This window comes from Vanellus vanellus, assembly GCF_965231255.1.
Source record: "Vanellus vanellus genome assembly, chromosome: 3".
Classification (NCBI taxonomy): Eukaryota; Metazoa; Chordata; class Aves; order Charadriiformes; family Charadriidae; genus Vanellus; species Vanellus vanellus.
In genome coordinates, this window is record NC_138907.1 from 9,696,109 (window position 1) to 9,718,274 (window position 22,166).

Consider the following 22,166-nt stretch of genomic DNA (forward strand, 5'->3'; position numbering starts at 1 on the left):
AGAGAAGGCTCCGGGGAGACCTTGTTGTGGCCTTTCAGTACCTAAAGAGGGGGCCTACAGGAGAGATGGGGGCAGACTTTTTAGAAGGGCCTGTTGTAATAGGACGAGGGGTAATCATTTTAAACTGAAAGAGGGTAGATTTAGATTAGATAGAAGGAAGACATTTTTTTGCAATGAGGGTGGTGAGACACTGGCACAGGTTGCCCAGAGAGATGGTCAATGCTCCATCCCTGGAAACTTTCAATGTCAGGTTGGATGGGGCTCTGAGGAACCTGATCTAGTTGAAGATGTCCCTGCTCATTGCAGAGGCGTTGGACTAGATGGCCTTTAAGGGTCCCTTCCAGCCCAAACTATTCTAGAATTCTGTGAGACTGTGAAGGATACAAATATATATTTATATGTAGACCTCCATACATCAAATACAAATACACAAATTACTGCATTCTGTTGAATAAGCCAAAAGTCAATAGCTTTGGCACTCCTGCAGAAATCTTGCCTACAGACATATGTCTTTATCTCCATGAATGAATCTATAAATGCAAGCACACCTTTTAGCTTCTCTTTGGTAGCAGTTCATGGATTTACTAATATTTTAAGTCTGGATTTACTAATATTTTAAGTTGAGAATCACTATTAGCAATAAAAATGCCTCAATAATAAGTGCTTCCCTTAACACCACGTAGAGATTTTTATGCACACGTAAAGAGGTTTCAAGAAGATTGACAGGGAACTCCATAAGCAGAGCCTACAGTGAAAGCTCCGCAAAACCTGGCTTAGATACCTGGATGCAAGAGGGAATTAAGGACTCCCGCATGAAGGAGGGACTTCACAAACCTTGGATTTGGGTAAGGAAAGACAAACAGACAATTGTTCCTCTGCTCTCCTTTGAAAGAGGGAAGAGATAAAAGTGTTAAGAAGGGAGCACTGGCCATCACAACTGCACATCACTCAAACTTGCTGAACTACCAGAAATGGGAGAGTGAGCTTTCCCTCACAGCAAGACGGGGATCAGGAAGGGAAGGTTTTCTGCAGAAACCAGCGCTCCGGTAGTATTTCAAAACCATGAACTGATAAGAAAAGATAAAGAAGGAGGGGGAAAAAAGGAGAATCTTGCTCAAAGTTCTCACTTCTCTATTAAAGAGCCCATTTGCTCTTGTTTCTGACTAATAACAAACAAAAAGTATATTCATTACAGGGACTACCGCAACTGGAAGACAAATACAGTCTTAATTAAAATTCCAAAAATAATAGGAGAGTCACTAACAATCTAGCAGTGTAAGAAAGCTGAAGCTGGGCAAATGACAATCATGCAGACCTAAAAAAAATAGGCACTGTCAACTACTCGGTACTTAGCTGCCACTGGCACAACCCCACCCTGCTGCAGCTTCTTCAGTATTACAAAATTTGCATGTTACACATTTCAATTAGATATCTAGTTGTCAGCAGCCACTTAATTACATTAGAAGAAATGTGCAGGTATATAAAATATATGGCATATTGTAAGACTGGAAGACATTACATAGTTTCTGCTTCTGAAAGAGACACCTTTTTTTTTTTTTTTTTTTTTAAGACCTTCCTAATAAATCAGGTTGCCAATACATTCCTTTGGGAATTCAGTGGCAGCAACACGAAATGCAAGATCAGCAAATTATTAAAATACTGATGTAGTAACTCAGAGCTCAGCACCTAATGAGCTGTAAAGTTCACTTCTAAAAGCAGGACACTCATACATTAAACACGTCCACAGTATTTTCGCTGTTCATTATAAATATTAATTTAGAGTTGGAAGGTGAACTATGCAAGATAAAATTCAGCTCTGGTGGATTCTGATAACATTGCTTTTAAGGATCAAGCTTCTTTGGAATAATATACAGTAACTAAGCATGCAACTTTGCCAAGTTTGGTATTAAAATGCATTTTAGCATCACGTTGAATCCCAAATTAGGTCAATGACAGATGAGCAGAAGCAGACAGATGATTTTCAATTTACCAAACAAACCGAACTCCTACTCACATTGCAAAACTAATGCAAAATTACCATAAATTAAGGCTATTTTAAATAAAGGTAAAAATATGGGAAGCTATCAATCATCCACATGTAACATCGATAATGAAATTCCTTCAAAGCAAACAAACACCAAATCTTTAACACAGCGCACGATGTTATGTGTTTCATCCATCATGATGCGCACCTCCTCTCTGACAAACAAGGACACAGTAGTTTGTAGAAATGCTGACGAGTAGAAGAAACAAACTATGTATTAGCTAGGTTTCTTCTGCCCACAAACTTGCCGTTTCCTCGTGGTGCCCTAAGTCTCAAAGCAGGAGTGGACACGACACAACAGCCTGTACCACGTGAAATAGAGAAGATATCAGGGCTGCAAGGGTTTCCAAAACAGGTACTTCAGTGACAGTACTTATCTAAAAGCAGTAGATGACGTGATCAAATGCTCATCTCGCTTCCCCTGATTTTTAGTGTGCTTTGTACTTGGCAAAGATACGCATACTCGAACCTCACTGATAATTTATCGGAGGTTGTTGTGACGTGGAGGCTCTAGAAAGGCTGGAAGAAATACTACTAAAGCTATAGATCTGTTGTTTCAGAAAGTAACAGGACTAAACATTTCTTTCAGGTATATTAGAAGCCAAAAACGCGTTGCTATGTTTCTCCAAAGAGCATCATATTTTAGGGAAAGTTATATTTGAAAACTTGTAAGAGTTGGTATTTGCCCCAAGTTACAAAAATTGTTGAGAAGGGAACAGATAACTTAATAAAACATACTATAATGCGTGTGCTATGTGGAAATTAGAAATTTAATCACCTGCATAGTTAAACCAATAATTCCATTAATGTACTAGATGTGAATATCAATAAGTTTACCTAAGACACAGACATATGGCAACACAGAAGTGTCAATAAGAAACAAACCGGCACATTAAACTAGAGAATGTATTAACCTTGCAAGCGTGACCGCAAATAGTGGAAAGAAGCTAAAAAAACCCGAAAAGGCAGCAAAAGAAAATTGGCTCTATGAGATAAAGTGAGTGGTGTAGAGAATGGAAAACATAGATAAAAATCCACAGGAAGAATATTAATCATGATCTATTAATTACAATAAAAATAACTTCAGTTGGGAAGGCTCCAAGATGAAGAAAACTATGTACCTTTGCTCTAGGCTGGGATTTCTCAGTTCTATGCTCTTGGATGCTGGACTTTATTTGACCTATTAATACCACTCCTATGTTCTCATGGTTCTTCAAAACAAACAAAACCCAAAACCCCACTCCCTCCTGTAATACCAAAAATCCTGAATTTGTACTGTGAATCACAAGTGTTTGATTCAAAAAGGGGACATTAATATGCTGCAGCACACGGGGCATTTTAATAGTGGCTTTAAGAACATCGGATTTCTCCTGAATGTGATTACTACATTCAAGAAAGAAGTTGATCTCCCTCTGACATAACTGTAAAAGCCAAATTCAATTGTTCCTCGATGTATTCGCAGGACCGATAACAGGCTCTGAAAAAGACTATTCAAACACATTTTCCTAAATGGGGAAGATGAGTCTGCAGAGGGATTCAGGTGGCCCTTTTCTATTTCAGCTGGATGACTGCCTCGCTGGTTTTTCAAGACTTAGATGCAATTAGGATATTACTGTTGACAGACTATAACTCTAATATCCAAGACGAAATCACAATTCATCCGAATCAAAAATATGATACTGAAGTTCATTCACAAGTAATATTTTTAAAAGCATTCGTGGAACGAGAACATTTCGATTTTCCATTCAAAACTCATTTTTACCTTTACCATTTTTCTGACAATCAGAAAAGATGACTTAATTTTCTTTTTTTATATCTCTTTTTTAAAAAAAAAAAAAAAAAACACCAAAAAACAAAAAACTTTTCCTTAGATATATGGTGCGTGGTAGTTTCAATTTCTGGGCTTCATACTGTTATGGAATGGTCTTAAGTCCCAGAATCTCCACAAAATACAATGCTCAATTAGTTTTTAGCTTAAAGAATATGTCAACAAAGACCAAGAAAGCGTTTGCACGCTATTGCATCTCTCTCTTTCTTGAACGTATTAATGTTTTTTAATATATTTCTCAGGAACATTTGGGCCAGGCTTCTTTACTTGTGCTAACCCTCAAATCAGGATCACTTCCATTGCTCAAATGATCTATTTCTTCAAATATCCAAGGGAACAAGTAGAAAAGAATCAAAATGTTAATAATTGGAAGTTAGATGTGGAAACCAAGAACCGTAATTCTACAAACGCTCACTCCAATGAACTAAAGCTCTGTCAGGCACAGCTCCTCATATCCTGAATGCCCAGAGTCTCTGAGGTGGTCAGAAAGATCAATTTTCCATTTTGCAGAAACCTGGAAGCCACTATTACAAAAGGGTATCTGTGGAACAACGCTTTTCTTTTAAATGAGGAGTTGTCAGGATGACATGATCTGACTGCAAGTATCTTGCAATGAACAAAACAGCAACCCCCAGGGAACGATGCCAGGCAGCAGTAAAGGGAATTAATGCCTAGAGGCAACGCACGGAGTCACATTTCCACTGCAACATCCATCCTGTATCTAGCAGCCTTGGAGCTTTGAACTGCTGAAGGGCTTTGCCAATCTTACTAGAAGCACATGGGCGAGAAGAATATTGGTTTTGAGTAAACATCTTTCAAAAAAAAGAAAAAAGCCAAACACCCAACAACTTCTTTTCAAGTCTCTACCTCCCCCTTTTCTGCAAAAGAAGTTTTACCATAAACTTACCTCTGGGTACTTCAGTTTTAAAGTTTTATGCATTTCCCGAAAACGACTGTACCGCCTGAACACTGTCCACGTCTCATCCAGGACTGTTATCTGTATCAAACAATATAAAAAGAAGAAACAGAAGTGAAACCACACAATGCGTAACACTAAAAACCACGCGGTATACAAGGACTACATCAGACTATTCTATCAGACTACATTAGGCAATTCTTAGTTCCCTTAAATTCATAAGCTTTCATAGGTCTACTTAATTTTTCTTTCATTACAGTGACAGAGCTATGTTTATTAAGGAGCACTGATTGCAAAGCAAAAAAAAACCAGAATGCATTTATTCCTTATTCCGGAGTGGTTTGACAAGGCTGTAAACACATTAAAATATCACCAATCATTCCTTGGTGCAGCTCGCAGCATCGCAATCAGGGGGTGTTCCATTAATGAAGGAATAACACCCAGCACAAGCATAGCATAGCCTCCCTATATGTTCATAGAAATGTACATATTCTCATATACACACATGCATACACAGATACACACACAAATAATAAATACACATTTTTCAGACACGCAGAGTTCATTACCACGTAGAATGGGATTCCAATTTGTAGGGTAAAAAAAAAAAAAAAAAAAAAATCACATATGCCAGCTTTCAGTATAAGATATTCCTTTAAAACAGTCTGTGCCTGTGTTATCAATATGTTGATGAACATCCCATGTATACAGGAAGTTTCATTAAAATCAACATAATTACTCCTGTGAATAAAGGGTGTAGCAAAAGGAGCCGGGGGGAAGGGGGGGAGAGGGGGGGCAGGGGGGCAAGCCAACCTTGCCACCAGTTATTCACCAAATTCTGACTGAAACTGAGAAGCCAACAGAATTTTTTGAGAAATCGTCAAAAATTTACGGGAAAGAAAAAAATTTTTCGCTGTCTGAAATTAGGTGAAATGAAAGAAATTCCTAAGTGAGTCATAAAAGTGCTATGGAGCCTTTGATTTTACAGCAAAGCCTTTCCGTAGCTGTGGTGGTCCAAGGCTGCCGAGAAACAACGGTGGAGGGAGGGGGGCATTCTTCTACACCAACTAATAGAGCTGGAGAAAGCCAACTGGAATTGCCGAAACCTGAAGAGACTATCGCTTTTTTAATCTAACAGGCCTAATACGTGATATTACCTCTGCCTACCCATGAATTTATACACGGAGATCAGAAATAAGCATCTCCCAAAAAAATGCATTTCACAAAGATGCAGGCTTGGATTTTAACCCTAAAGTGGGTCCTAAAATGAACAAGTAGACCCCTCGCTACTGAGCGTATCAAAGTTACAGAGTGACGGAAAGTCACAACGGACCAGGGTGACTGAGTAGGGGCAAAAAAAAAGCGCCCAGAGCAATAAAGCCAGAGGAAACCAGTGTCCAAGCACCACTGTTGGCAACTGCTACCTCATGCTCGCAACAAACTCCTCTCTTGTCCACCCTTCCCCATCCCCGTTGCCTTTGCTGGTGCATACAGAGCAGGGAAACTGGGGGAAGTGTTTTGGAAACCAAAAATTACTGTGTGTCTTATGACATCAGGAACCAAGTGGTTGTTTGGGGTTTTTTTATTGTTTTGGGTTTTTTCCTTTTTCTACCTCTATTTTTAACTGAAAGATGTAAGTAAACAAAGTTGGCCTTCTCGAAACTTTTCATGAATGTTAAAACATAGGTTCTTCTAGCACATCTCCACAAAGTAAATTCATTATTTCTGATAAAAGTCATTGTTCATGCCACCAATAAGCTTGACTGTTACTAGGACATCTGCATGATCGACTATATTTCCTTATTAAAAAATTCATGAGTTGCCCTCCCTCAGTTAACAGTGTCTCAAACTTTACAGATCAGATGAATGGATTTAACAAACATAGGCAAGCTTAACTAAAAAAGTAACAATTCAAGAATATCCAAGTTACACTGATCTTGATTAACCAATTAAGCATTTCGTTCTGAATAATTACTTTACTGTAAAGGGCTTTGTGATTGCCATGTTCAAGTAAACATTAGAGTGCAATAGATAACCATAAAATAGAGATGTTACTCCTTCTCTTTCTTTTTGCTTTAATTCTGTATTTTAATATTTCTGACTCGTGAAGTTTTGCTGTGATAGTTTCATTTGTACGTGATCTTTCTTCAATAGTACCTCTTTTTTTCCCCTAGTTTGTTCACAGAAGCATGGCTTTAGGGCAGCAATCTAGCACGAAGCATCCAGGACTCTTCCAGCTAGGCAGCCTGGAGAAGAGCACGTACGTCAGCTTGCCAATCAAGTTGTTAGCTGTGCATCTGACAGCTGTCCAGGTGATAAGGTAGTACCAAACTTACCCAAATCAAACTGCCTGCAGCCAATTATTTATTAGCTTTCTTCTACAAAGTTCAATAAAATAAAAACCCAAACTTGTTAGAGATGGACAGGGAGTAAAACAGGAAAACTGAAGGGTTGTCTCTAAAGCAGTCCCCGGTGGCTTGGCTTGACCTGACTCGGTCTCTGTCATCCGCTTCGTTTACTTTCCTAATTCTTGTAATGAGACTAGCAGGTAACGCATTGCAAAATTGTACCGTTGTTACTGCTGATATTATTGGAAAATGAATTTCAGAGCTAAACAAAAATCTTAACCCATCCCCACAGCCCAACAATAATGTTATTAGGATCAATAGGAGACTTACAATGCACCTGTGTCGTGGTTTAGGCATAGCGATAGCACTTCCAGAACAGGACCTTTTACTCCTACAGGTAATCCAACCAGGTTGGGCTGAAATTCTTTTCCCCCCATTTAAAAAAAATCTGTATGACAGACTATATAGGCTCTGTATGTACAGGACTGAGACATATGCAGATCTTTTGAACAGTATCAAGCAAAGCAGATTTGAATAGCTCTTTACTTTTTACTTGTAATTTGCTAATACAGTAAAAATATTTTCTTAATTAGAAAAAATATGATTGAGTAAATCTGTAAGACAGATTATCAAAATACTCTTATCTGGGCACTTACGGGATCCCAGACTTGCCTCAGAATTGTGACTTTTTTTTATTCAAGCTCACCATTTCCTATGTAAAACGTATAAATTTGAAAGGAAATACTACAGTCCTGTCTCCTTTTCTTCTGCACGACGACTGACAGAAAACGACCTAACAAACGTTTTCAACTTATGTCACTGTAAAGCATGTCACAGAACTTATTCCCCTTCTGTCCCACAGAAATAGAAGTAAAACTGGGGGTGGGGGGTTTATAAAAAAATAAATCCACCTGATACTGAAGCACTCGGAAAGAACAGAACACGCCCACCTTATCTGGGCTGGTTAAACTGCCTACAGTAATTGTGAAAATTTGTATTTATCCAAACAGACCTTGTTGAAACTGTTCCTCACATCTGAAAAGCAAAAACTTGCTTAAAAATTTCTTGGAAACTTTTTTTTATTCACTATTGAGAGTACTAATCTGATAGAGTTGCGGGAAGATGGGGCTTTTTCTGTTTTCTAGTTTAAGTGGATATGGGGCATGCATGATTTTCTTCAAGAACCATGTACCAAAAAGCACTGCTGTTGCTTTACTCCAATTCTGCAATAGCTCACCAAGCTCAGAAAGACACTTTAACTAGAAACATGGACATTTTGAGTTGACCCACCACAGCACTTGGCTGAACAAAACTGTGACCAGACCTGGAGAAAAGCACTGCTTTGGGGTGCACCTGCCTGGACCTTCTCCTATAGACAGCTTGCCAAAGATCATAGAATCATAGAACAGTTTAGGTTGGAAAGGACCTTGAAGATCATCGAGTTCCAACCCCCCTGCCCTGGGCAGGGACACCTCCCACTAGACCAGGTTGCCCAAGGCCACGTCCAGTCTGGCCTTGAACACCTCCAGGGATGGGGCCTCAACAACCTCTCTGGGCAGCCTGTTCCAGTGCCTTACCACCCTCAGAGTGAAAAACTTCTTCCTAATGTTCAATCTGAACCTGCCCTCTTCCAGTTTAAAGCCATTCCCCCTTGTCCTATCACTACATGCCCTAGTATAAAGTCCTTCCCCAGCTCTCCTGTAGGCCCCCTTTAGGTACTGGAAGGCCACAATAAGATCTCCCCGGAGCCTTCTCTTCTCCAGGCTGAACAGCCCCAACTCTTTCAGCCTCTCCTCACAGGAGAGGTGCTCCAGCCCTCGGATCATCATCATGGCTCTCCTCTGGACACGCTCCAGCAGGTCCATGTCCTTCTTATGCTGGGGACTCCAGAGCTGGATGCAGTACTCCAGGTGAGGTCTCACGAGAGTGGAGCAGAGGGGCAGAATCACCTCCTTTGACCTGCTGGCCACACTGCTTTTGATGCAGTCCAGGATATGGTTGGCCTTCTGGGCTGTGATCGCACACTGCTGGCTCATGTTGAGCTTCTCGTCACTCAGCACCCCCAGGTCCTTCTCCTCAGGGCTGCTCTCCAGCCATTCCCCGCCGAGCCTGTATTTGTGCTTGGCACTGCCCCGACTCAGATGTAGGACCTTGCACTTGGCCTTGTTGAACTGCATGAGGTTGGCTTGGGCCCACCTCTCCAGCCTGTCCAGGTCCCTTCTGGATGGCATCCCTCCCCTCCAGCGTGTCTACCTTGCCAAACAGCTTGGTATCATCGGCAAACTTGCTGAGGGTGCACTCGACCCCACTGTCCATGTCGCCAACAAAGACGTTGAACAGTACAGACCCCAGTACCGACCCCTGAGGAACGCCACTGGTCACTGGTCTCCACTTGGACATTAAGCTACTGACCGCAACTCTTTGAGTGTGACCTTCCAGCCAGAATGATGACTGAAAGGCTTTGAAACACAACAAAAAGCCAGTTTTGAAAGAGTATCAAACAGGATAAATAAAATGAGGGAACTCGGAACAATAAGGGAAAGCTGCATAAAAATGCAAAGGCTTATCTACAAACTTTCCCTCTTATCAGAAGATCCCCTGCAGGGCTGTGCTCGATTCCAGGCTTCGCTTTCATCACCTGCTCTCGGGAGACCCTGCGTGCCTTTGTGTGAGCTGGCATTCCCCCATCCCTGCTGCCTCGCTTCTGCCGTCCGTAGGTACCGTCTGCAACCACAGACACTGTCTGTAACAGATGCCAACGGTCTCATCAAGACAAAAGCTCTTCCCACACACTGTTTCTAGCTCAGCCCTGCCTGAAGATTCCAAGTATCCCACAATGTGAAAGGAAGAGGAGAATACAAGAATAGTTTGTTGGGACTCTGATTCAGCTCTAACATAAATACGTTTAGACCTGATCAAGCTACTACCGTTTCATCATGTCTTTAAAGACAACATATAAACCTGTCACTCAAATGGAAGGATTTTTTGGAAATGTATCTATTCAGACTGAATACTTAATAGGAGACCAGCACAAACAGCTCTGTGATATCTCTTGCTGCAAAAGGAGAAGGTGGCATCTTAACTCTAAATAAGTATGGTTTTGTTTCTATTTTGAACTCCCTCCAATAGGTTCTCATAAGAGTCACTCAACATCTTAAAGTAGGATCTGTATCCAGCGGAAGAACCTGAGTGGACAGATCACCTTGCCGGCCCATTCCCAAATGTTATATATGTCTAGATGGAGAAGATGCTGAAGCTGAACTAAAAGACGACATTTTTGAACGGTATGTTAGGGTTGAAAGATAAATGAACTGACCGCGATGCTGCTAAGAAAAGTGGAATGAACTCTCTCTCTTTTGGCACATGAAGGAAGTAACCTTTACTACTGCATCTCACAAAAAGAAATTTATATATTTGTTACATATACAAATTTGTTATATTTGCTCCTCTATACAGCAATATGGCAGGATTTAACTACTAACGTAATGACTAGAAACATCTGTTGAAGACAATACTTCTGAGATACCTAGGATTCAAAGGTTTACAATTCCACTCAATCACCCCTTGTCCCTTTGTCAGATTTCAAAGTGCTGTTATGTGCAAATAGGTTTGTTACCCATTTTCCCAAGAGCAAGAGGAACCTTGGTGAAGAAAGCTTATTGGGGAGCTGGCAAAGGAAATGAGATTGACAATGCCTCAGTCCTTCCCTAAGACTGACACATATTCTGGTATGAGATCACCTGAAAATTAACTCAAACAAAGTAAAGTACGGCTGAAATAAGAAATTATTTCAACAACTGATGTAGTATTCTGACCTATCAAGAAGGGATGAAATAAACAGGTACACATTCTCTTCTCTATCCCCTGTCTTCCTACCTTCCTGATTTTTAAGGAAAAAAAAAAAAAAAATATATATATATATATCACTATGCCATATATTCTGATTTCCCATAGAACAAAAGTAACAGCTGTTGAAGATTAATACAGACTAAATTAGAGCTAGGAGCTCTGCAGGGGCAAGGTTTAAAATACAAAAGGTTGTGGAAGGTGTGCAGATTGTAGCTTGGAGCCAAATCCTGACCACAGCAAAAGCTGTGACATACAGAGACCTGAAGGCAAAGGAAAATGCATCAACAGTTGATTGATTTGTGTAAGGGAATGACTGTAAGAAACACCCCAAAGACTGCCAAACTAAGGTCCGTAGGAGCTTCAATAAAATTATTTAGTGCTCTAAGGAATGGACAGCAATGGAATACAACTATTAAAGTGATAGCCCATTCCCTACCCCTTATGTCATCCACTTCTTTGCTTTGAACTTTATCAAAACAGCTATTTAAGCAGCAGTTTTAGAGGCAGCCCAGAAATGGCACAGGAGGGAGAGAAAAGATGGTACCGGCAAGTATGACAGAAGAGAACAGGCGTTCCATACACCCCACGCTCAGCCAGAGCATCCGCTCATTCCATGCCATTACTGAGGTCAGGCTGCAAGCCTTACTTCTCACAGAAACAAAATACAAGCAAGAGAACTGCTGGAACCTAGTTTCATGTGCCTTTGTATCTCTCCTTGATACATCCTCCGGTTCTTTCCTGGTTATGAATCCCAACCCTTTCCAACATTTTTCTTCTATTACATTTCCTTCCAGGTAAGTCCAAGTCTTTCCTGCACATACTTTTCAACCGTCCCTTCATCTTAAGATCTTGCAGATGTTTACATGTGTTTTAGGGATGACGGGACAATACTTGGAAAAGAAATCCACCAACTTACTAAAAAGAGAAAATACCTTTTTACTGTATTTACCTTCACTAACCATTACTCAGTTTAGTAAATCCCGTGTGCTGAAAACCATTGGCACCAAGAAGAGTCCTTGGGGAAGTTTTGTATGCACTTACTCTTCTCTCAGCGTCTCTATGGCTCTGGGCTTTCGCTGGCCCCGGGAAATTCAAAGTTCAAAAGGCAAAAGGAAGCACTCCATCTACAAATTGTGCAATACGTTTCGAGATGCAAATTTAATTAGCTCAAACAGAGCTAAGGTTGCCCATCCTAATAAAAGCCTTTGTAAAAGAGAATGTGAGCATAGTTCAAAAATGGTCCTGCACACTGTGAGGGCAGGTCACTCCTCCAAATTTACACCAGCTAACGAAGCATCTGGCAGTACATTCAGAGAAGGCGGCTGCCAGTTCTGTCTCTGATGCCATGTACATCAGTTATGCTACATGTCCACATGCACTGAGAACACATTTCCAATTAGATTTCACATCTTGCTTTGAAAAAAAACACTGGCTTAGTACCAGAGGAAACATAATGAATATGCATTTTTTTTCCAGCATTTCTGCAGAGAAGATCAACTGAGGAAGCCACTAGAAAGGAGGGGAATCCGCTAACAGTTTGGAGAATCGAGACCTTGGAAAAGCAAGGTGGGAACAATCAGAACAACCAAAAGAACCCAAAAGGAATCAAGCCTTTGTTGTGGATACGTGCAAAGTGCTGTAATTATGCTTTCATTACTACAGGAAAATATTTTAAGTCTAATAATTTTCTATACCTGGCACTCACATCTCAATAAAGGGCTTTCCTACAAGTAACACGCACTTAATCCTCATCTCTGCAACACTTTCACCTGAATTATTGGATATTGGATCTGGAACTGCTCACCCCAAGAGTCTGATCACCAAACTCCTGTGCACAAATCGATCCACTTGGAAAACAGCAATCTTTGTAGTGTCCTGGATTGTGCGTGCTTTGTCACAACCTCTCTTATTTAGCAGTACTGAGGCCACTTAGACAACAGAAAGAGACAGAACCAAAAATTGCACTTAGTGGAAAAACTCCCACTATATTTCATTGGGGTGATTTCTGGAATCTGCAGATTCTCAGGTGCGTTTCCAGCTGCTGTTTCCATCTTTGCTAAGTGAGATGCTGTCACTGATGTCAACACTGACAGCTGGACAGAGCAAACTAGGAACTACTTGGTTTTAAACAAAAGGCATTTTTCTATTATTATTGCGACTATGATGCTACCATTGTACAAATGCAAACAACATGTCCACAGAGACCCCCAAACATTAAGGGAGAAGTAACTGAAAAGCACTTACCTTTATTTCGAACTCATAGTGTTCATCCTTTCCCTGCCCGCACAGGACATAGCGTGGAATACTAATTTTAATTGGGTCCTTTAGGTCGTCTGGATTTGCTCCCAGAGAACGACAGACCATCCGCTTTCATGTGCATACCAAATAGGGAGAACAAAGGAAAACCAAAATCACTACATAAGGAAAAAAAAGAGAACTTCACTAAAAAATGAGAAAAGGTTCTTGGCCAGAAGAGCAGGGAAAGAGAGCATGGAGGAGGCAGAAGTTACTTCAAAAATGAAGGAGTTACTTGAAAACAAAGCAGACCTCCTTTTATCAGCAAGCCCTAGCATTTTGTTATGCATGAAAAAAATTGAGGTGAGGTGTCTTCAAAAGTTATTGCTTATTCTTTGAAAAGGCGTTTTCAGCTCAGATATCAAAAACAAGGGGACGCAGAAGACGTTGTATTGACCCTCTTTGAAAAAAATAAATATATGAATCAAGCCTTCGCAGTCAGCCATATTTTTTGTATGTCTTATCTTTCTATAACAAGCCTGTTTACGATATCATGCAAAACTGCAGGGGATTGAGGCAATTCAGAAATTGCCTAGATCTTAGACTTTTAAATCCAGTCTCATTTGATAATTAAATAAGGTACAGATAACATAGTAATCCACTGTCAGAACAGTTTCCTGCTATTTTCTTTAAATAATATCTAATTAATAGAAATATTTTCTTGGTCTTTACAAAAAAAAAAAGTCTAAAAAGGTATTTGTAATAAAGGCACATTCCTCTAACAGCCAGATGGAATCCGTAACTCTGAAGTTAAGTCAAAATTAAAATATTTTTGCAACTGAAAAGATTAATGCTTTGCGGTGAGTGTGTCCAAAAGTAGCATAAGCATTTACAGTGAATAAGTACAGAAACTGCCTTTTAAGAAGTCCTCCACTTTCTCAGTTGAACACATTTGGTCTGAAAAGCTTAATGAACTTATACTTTAAAAAAAAAACACAAACGGCACCATGACAAATATAAGTTAACAATAACAAAAAAGGCTGAAAAACTATCACTTTAAAGTTATAAATACAAATATATATGATATGGTCATAAGGGATGGATAGCATCACTATAGATACAGTATTCTCAATACTCATTTTCAATCCCTAAGCAACTACCATGAAACACGTTGCTTGGTCAAAATTCTTCAGTCTTGACCAACACTATCCCCACACGTGATCGTGGCTCACGCTTCTGCTCATTGACACTTGGTCGCTCTCTGTAGCAGCTCTTAGTGATTCCCAGTACACGTGATACTGTGTAGGAGCTGAAGAAAAGTTTGAAACTCATTCCTCAACGCCTCTCTGGATACTGTTTCTTACAGACAGCTTTTTGGCATCCTCACTTGGCTATCAAGAAGGGGAGGCTGTTATTTCATTACTAGTCAATTATAAACGCCAATGTCATTTCCCTTAATGTTACCATTAAGAGTAGCGAAAAAGAAAATACAAAGAAAGTGAATTTTAGTTCCAATTAATGGACTTTATTCTAGAAGATATTTTCCACAAACTTTTTTTTTTTTTTTTGCGTCAAAATACAAAGAAAAGTTTGCATTGGAATGGAAAAATAGTTTTAGTGACAAAATTTTGTTCCCACAATAAATATTTTCTCCTCTCCATTTTGCCCTTCTTTCACTTCTCCCCGTTACTGGCTTTTCAACTAAAACTGATTTCTACAGCATAGAAATGTAAGCAATTCTTTCCTTGGGGGAAAGTGGAATTCATTGCCTTGACAACAATATCATCGGTTTTAAAAACAACAATAAAACCATAAAGTCACTCTTAAAGCCACCTCTGTCAACATGTAATTTATTGGCAGTCATTTTCAGGGAACTATTACAAACAGCTAATGGTCAGAGAGGAAAATCATCTCAAACACAAAATACTGTGAAAAACACGCCCTAATACATTAAGTAATGCTTTGACAGTCATAAACTTCAATAATTATGTTATGTTTCATTTACAATAGAATAACAGATATTCCTGTGAAGTCATTTTTTTCATAAAAGTGCAGAATATTCATCGAGTTGGATTTGAAAACAAACACAAAAGAGGAAAACCGTCTTATCTGGAACCCAACGCGCACAAACATTTAACTTTGGGGTACAATCCGAAAAGGAATTATTTGCAGAAACTGCTGTCATTTAACAGCCTTGATTAAGACAGTCCTCTCAGACAGTGCTGCTCCATGTTAACTTTCAGAAGAAATGCTTTACTGATATCAGTGAGGAAGCCACTCTTCAAACGGACTCAAGGTTATGCTCCAACTCGTAACTACTCTGCCTGCTCCGTATTCTGCGAGATATTTGTGTATACTTTTTTGTTAAAAAGACAAACCATACCTCAAAGTAACGTGACACGTTTTGCTCATCTTCGGACTTCCTTAAGTTAGTAGAAAGTTTTGTTATGAGAAATAAAACCCAACGCCTTAATTCTCTATCCAAACCAGCTTTCATCCTTCCAGACACAACTTCCCCATCCAATGCAAGCTATTTCTTTTTAAATCCCACGTGAATTACATTATCCTGCCTCAACATATGGCAAGAACAAATGGGAAATGTTCTTATACCAGTAGAGAGACTGAAGTCTAACTCTGTCTAGTAGAAGATTGCACCTCTACCACAAATATGCTTGCAGAATTTAGAATTTCAGATTAGATACCACTGTTCTTTCTGCCAAAGATCATCTTCCTCAAACAAAGCAGATGGCACATTCAGGCAACAGGATTTAAAGGTATTAACTCCCTTTACAAGAGAGCAAACAAAAAGATGGGAGACAGCAGCTTATTATTTGAACATGCGACAGGGGGAACAGGTAACAACCTTGTACTAAGCTAAAGGGAAGTCTCGACTAATAGAAATCTTTTACTAATGTTCAATAGTTCCATTATTTCTTGGAATGTAATAGTAAAGAGACTGTAAGAGATGCAATCTCACAGCATCACCAACCCCATTAGTAAGCAAGCAGAAGAGGAGGAAAGTCAAGGCAGGCACATGACACGGAGAGAGGTCTAGAGTTAAACTTACTCCATCCTTCAGGCAGTACCCCCAGTTGCTAACTATCCATTTAACAGCACGAGAAACACGTACACAGATCATAAACCCCAAAATGTTCGTCTTACCACAGGTATAGTAGCACGACCAAAGGTCGAAATGCTATTTAAAGCAAAATCAACACCTGTTTACACCCTTTAAGCAGATTCATTTTTCACATCACGTTTTCCTTAAACGCTCACATCAAGGGAATATAAAGACTTATTCTGTTGTGGGGGAGTACAAGTCAACTATTTTGACAAAATAAATTGGAATGACTTAAAGCCATGAGTTCCTCTGCAAGAAAAGGAGGGGAGGGGGAAATTTAAACAGAGTCTTGGATGTTCTCTGCATTTTTCTTGTTCTGTTGCACTGCTTCCACATAATCTACACTATCTTAGCTCTAGGCAAAGAGGGTAAACGCAGGAGAAGAGAGATGGCAACTCCATCAATCCCTGGTACCTCAGCCAACACAACTTAGAATAAGCCACGCACAATTCCTTTTGCACATGTGACAAACGTTAATGCGAGAGTGCAATAATCCTTAATGTAAAAATCAGAAGCACCAGCATTGTCAATACTATTCTTCCCAAAATTCTAAGTATAAAAGCTACAGACATCCTCAGTGTTAAGAGCACACAGTGAATGTACCATTGGAACCTAAAAGCACCTTACAGTTCAGATAAAAAAAAAAAAAAAAAAATTGCAGATGTTTTGAAATATTGAGATCAAGGGCACAAAACAGATGAGAAGCATGAAAAACAAAGATGTTCAGAAAGATTAAGGAAAAGGCAATCAAGAAGGGATGGAGAAGATATTAATGAAGACGGATAGGAGATGGAGGGAGCCAGAAACAACAGCCAAAATGGAAATCAGAAGACACAGCTGTAATTATAGTTTTGATCCACCTACCACATAAGATAGAAACATTTAATTTCCTAACCTTCCCAAGCAGATTATGTACAGCATATTAGAGCCTCGCAAAACATACAAACTCAAGTAATAATGATTTTTGCTACAATCTGTGTACGCACCCTACGGTATTTCCTTAGAGGCCCAAAGGACTCTCTTGCTTATTGATATATTAAAAAAAAAAAAAAAAAAAAAGAGAAGGATTTTATCAATATTCATTAGCCTCTTATTTTGAATGTATCTGAATGTATTTGGATTTCAACACCTAGTCAGATGCATAATTAGCCAAATGGCTTCTTCACTTGAACTGAATGTTAATTTCCAGATTTCCGAAGGGAGATGCAAACTGGTTTGAAGAATTGATGGGATGACTGTCAGTTGAGCATTTATTTCTTTTTCACAGTATTTAGAAAAAACAATTCCTGAATCAGATCCAACCTTGCCCCTTCTAGAAAACACAAGCTCAATTTTTGTGAAATTCTCTTTGTCTGGCAAAACTACACATCGGATATCATTCAAACTGTGCAACTGAAGGCTGTCAAATTGTGATCGCTGGCATGAAGCATCCAAAAAGTTAGGTGCAGGATAAAAGACATTGTTTTCCCTTAAAAGACCTATATGAGTAGTTGTAAGAACAAGAGCTCTATACACGGTCTGCTTAGCACAGTCTACTTTCACTGAGGTATATAGCAGTACCTGAATATCACCTAATGAAGGTTTAATACTTCCCATATTTTCATGGAGTAAGTAAACCAGATCGGCTAATTCAGTTCTAAATTTACAGGACAATTGCACTCCGTTTGAAAAAACTAAGTCATTTACTTCTGATGTCCAGTCAAGCGAAATCTGCATCAAATCATCTTTCAAGAGCCGGTGATTTAAGTAAACAGCATCATTCGTTGTAGAAATCAAAATGCTTGTTATGTCATGGCAAATTCTTTGAGTGAAGTGTTTGTTATAGGTAAATATCGTGAGTAAACCATCTTCAGCAGAACACAGAAGACTAATATTCTGTCCAGCGAAGCCAACTCGAATCTCCTTTATAGTGACGATGGGAACCTCATGAAACATTGCCAAGGAACTCTGGCAGATGTCTTGCTTGACTGATGAAACAACAACATACAGAACAGAGCTGAACAAAAGCAAGCAAGCAGGTTCGGGATCGGGTTTTTTGCAATTGCCAACAGCGAGCCAGTATATACCTTTTAACTCCTCCGTTCTAACACAAATTTGAGGTAAGGCACAGGTCAAAAATTCCAGCACTTTTTCCAAAGAACAGACCTGAAGCTTCAGAAGGACATCAGGAAAATGCACAAATTTCTGTCTTAACACAAGACTGTTTTCCAGCTCTTCGGTTTTACAACAGCATCCAAAGCCTTCAGAGGGCTTTCTCGCGCAGGCAGCAGAGATTTCTGTGCTCGCACACATCGTGATAGCCTCTTGCACAGGGGATTCAGGCTGAATGACATTTTCAGTATGAGCTTTGGCGTCATCGGTAGAGTGGGACATGTCTTGATCCATATCTGACTTGAAGAATACATTTACTTGCAAGTTTCTTATAAATGGCAGGTTTTTTATTAATGATACTGCTTGTGCGTACCTCTCGCTTCTGTCACACAAACTCCCCAACTCCTTAATTTGTTTAGAAACCACTGTACTGTTGAGCAGCTGATTACTGGTATCTTTGTAAAGACAGGAAAGCTTACTGAAAAGATATCCCAAACCACAGGTGTGCTCCGGGCTCACAGGAAAACGAGAAGCTATTGACTTAAAAGAAATCAAACCTGAGGCTTTTTGTGTTGGAATCTGAGAATTAGTAGACTGGTCTTCGATTGTCGGGTGCGCTGTCTTAAACGGGCTGTTTCCTTTACAAGTTATTATTTCAGAATGCACATGAGACTGAGAAAAGAGAAGGCACGATATGCTGTTAAAGCCAGCCTGCTCATTAGCACCCATTAAGGATCCTACAGGAGACAGCTGTTTCAATCGTGAACGATCAGATTCAGTTCTTGAGCTGTCACAATCCTGGGAAATCGCTATTTTATCGTCAAAATGATTGAAATTTTCAACCTTGCAGAGCGAATAAGCCACGTTATTTAAGTGATGACTTGGTAAAGAAGTAGGTAAAACATTCTGATAAGGAACATTCTTACTCTTTAAAGTATTAGTAATTTGGGGGTGAATTAAAACTACATTCAATGTCACAACGACAAGCAAAGCTCTCCTGTTCTGAATTACTCTTTTCACGCTCAAATGCCTTCTCTGATGTAAAAGGGGAGGAGATTCTTCCAGAACTGGAAAATGAATCCCACATCTCTGTATATTCCTTCTGTCTTTTACGGTCTCTTACTCCTGTGTTTTCTCCACACAACTCAGAAGCACAATTGCCATCTTTAGACATAAATGGAAAGCCATAATGTGGCTGCCACTGTTGACTTTTCTGTTAAAAATTTCAAAAGAAGAAAATAGAAATGTCTTTAAAAAAAAAATCTTCTGATTTGAACATTTGTAAAATTGAGGATTGATTTTGATTAGGTTTGTACAATCATTCAAAATTGGTATAATCATTCTACAATCTCTCTAATTTTGAGAGAGAATCCAACAGAAGTGATTGAGGTCTGATTCAGGAATGGTTGATCTTCCCAGCCCACCACTGCTTTTCCTTTGTACAGTATCCATTTCACTTAGTTTATATTTGCTTTACTCGAAAACAACAGGAAAGTCAAAGGGAGATGCAGAAATTTTAAACCCTTTATTATTTTTCCACATATGCACACACACACAAAAAAAATAATCCTATACTATCAAAGATAGTGTAAAAAGTCTGACACAGTTTTAAAATAACAGTGTAAGTGTCCAAAAAAAGTCCAAATTGGAGGTGCTGTAGCCCTCCTACTAAGGTTTAAATCCATAAAGGTATTTAGGATTTACTCACCAAAACAAGCAACTAACCATGTTTCAAGCAACAGTTAGGCAACCAAATACAGTGGGAGAGGTCTAAGCCTCAGCTTAAAAATACATGTACGACTCCTTCATGACAAAGGCAAATTTGCCTGAAGCTGCTGTTAATATTCTAGACACCCTTACAGTAGGGAGTTCATTGTGAGTCACAAATATGAAGTTCTGAATTCAGGCAATCTCTCCTCATTAAGTGCTTTTATCCTCTAAAAGTCAGGAAAGGGATACTGTTCCAAATTAAGAATCATGACAAAACAAGGAAGAAACATCCACAATAACAGCACACCTTTCAAATAAGGAAAAAGCCATGCCAAATCTGGAAAAAACACAAAATCACTTTAATTCCAGCTGGCAAAATACATTGCTGTCTCTATTAGCCATTAATCTTGCTGTGAATTCAAAGCTCTAATTATGCAGCTAAACATTAAGAAATTTAATTACAGGCCATGCCATGATTTAAGACAACCATTTCATTCTGACAAATTATGACCTACCTCATACTTCAGCTTGCGTTGAACAGTGCCATTATTAAGCCTCTCATTATCCTAAGAACAAAAAAGGTACAGGTGATTATTTTTAAAAGTGCCTTTCTTGTATAAGTTCATTTAAAAGTATTTCTAGGAAGAGACATTCTTTTTAATAGCCAAAAATAACTATTTTCTTACTGGTATTTATTAAACCACTGGCTTAGAAGTCAATCAACCCAGTCTTTGGATGAATCAGATCACCAGTTTTTAAACAAGCATTTGTTTGCAAGTATAAACAATTACCATTCCTCCAGATGGAATTTTATCAATGTATTTTACAGATAAAGTGAAGATTTTTATTTTATCTGCAAGCTTCCTATTGACATTTACACACTAATACCTGCAAAAAAAATGGAATCCAACATAAAACAGCCACTGGGGAAAAAAAGACGAGCAAAATTGAAAACTGGTATCCCCAATTTACTGTTTAATTTTTGGCAAATTGAAATTGAGTAAGTATAGGAAAACATGAAAAATATTGAATAACAAAACTTAATCAGTGGTTACACATGGTGCATCAAAGGTCAGGATTTCCTATTCATCTCTGCTCACCTTTAAACTTTCTGTAGACCAGGACAGGCTAACATCATTATCCTCAGCTTTATGATGAATATTCTGGAGCCTTCTCTGCACTTCTTGTTCAATAAAGGCATTTATCCTTCAAGATATAGAAAAGTTTAAAAAAAGTATACTCAGATAAAAAAAATCAAGACAGGCTAAAGGGCTCTTTGAAATGCTTATGAACTCGAAGTACTGCACAACTCTTAAATGGCAGGCTTAATGTTAGACCAGTTTTATACCTCCTTAAGGAACACAGTCTTTTGAGCAAGTGTTCATTTAATAGGCAAAGGTTAACAGTTTGTTATTGCAATTAGACAACGTAATGGACCACGGGTTAAACCACCGTTACGCGTACAGCTCTACATACAAGTGGCGCAGAGGATAAGAGAGATGAAGAAGAAACAGAAGGCTGGGGTTGCATCCTTAGCTATTTATCGGTTCGCTTTTAGCACTTCTGCAGTATCAGCTACTCGGGCTAACAAAGGTTTGGTCTTCAAACAGAAGGAATGTTCCAAGAGTTGATACCAACAACTGCATGTATAAGCGTAAAAAGAACAGAGAGGGCCCTGCTCTGGCAGGGGGGTTGGGCTAGATGATCTCCAGAGGTCCCTTCCAACCCTGACCATTCTGTGGAACAGATTTTAAGTGATAGCAAGCAGCAGCCCTATTAAAAAAGGCTTAACACAATTTCATTTACCTTGTTGCTTTAAGTGTATATAAAGCAATACCATGTAGTCCAGTAACTGTAAACACAAAACCAACTTAAATACATTTAAGCCTACAGTTTCACAAACCTCTGTTCTAAAACAAACTGCACAGGAGCAACAGATTAGCCTGTTGGTGATTTAAAGTAAAATGCAGCAAATTAATTTTATTTCCACAATAGTCATTAAGTACAATTACAGTATTTAATTA

At 39.1% G+C, this 22,166-nt stretch overlaps 1 protein-coding gene across 7 annotated transcripts in view; it reads right to left on the reverse strand.

The window, feature by feature from the left end:
* KIF16B (kinesin family member 16B) overlaps window positions 1-22,166 on the reverse strand; it is a 151,001-nt gene that overhangs the window by 40,040 nt on the left and 88,795 nt on the right. For 3 of the 7 annotated variants that reach the window (XM_082481950.1, XM_082481946.1, XM_082481948.1), the window contains 4 exons: window positions 21,243-21,351; window positions 20,658-20,708; window positions 13,230-13,352; window positions 4,780-4,869 (listed from right to left, as the gene is read on the reverse strand). In XM_082481950.1, coding sequence (XP_082338076.1) covers window positions 4,780-4,869; window positions 13,230-13,352; window positions 20,658-20,708; window positions 21,243-21,351 — 373 coding nt within the window. Of the gene's footprint in view, window positions 1-4,779; window positions 4,870-13,229; window positions 13,353-13,381; window positions 13,400-20,657; window positions 20,709-21,242; window positions 21,352-22,166 lie in introns of those variants that run through there. The other 4 variants (XM_082481947.1, XM_082481949.1, XM_082481951.1 and 1 more) reach the window with 4 other exon arrangements.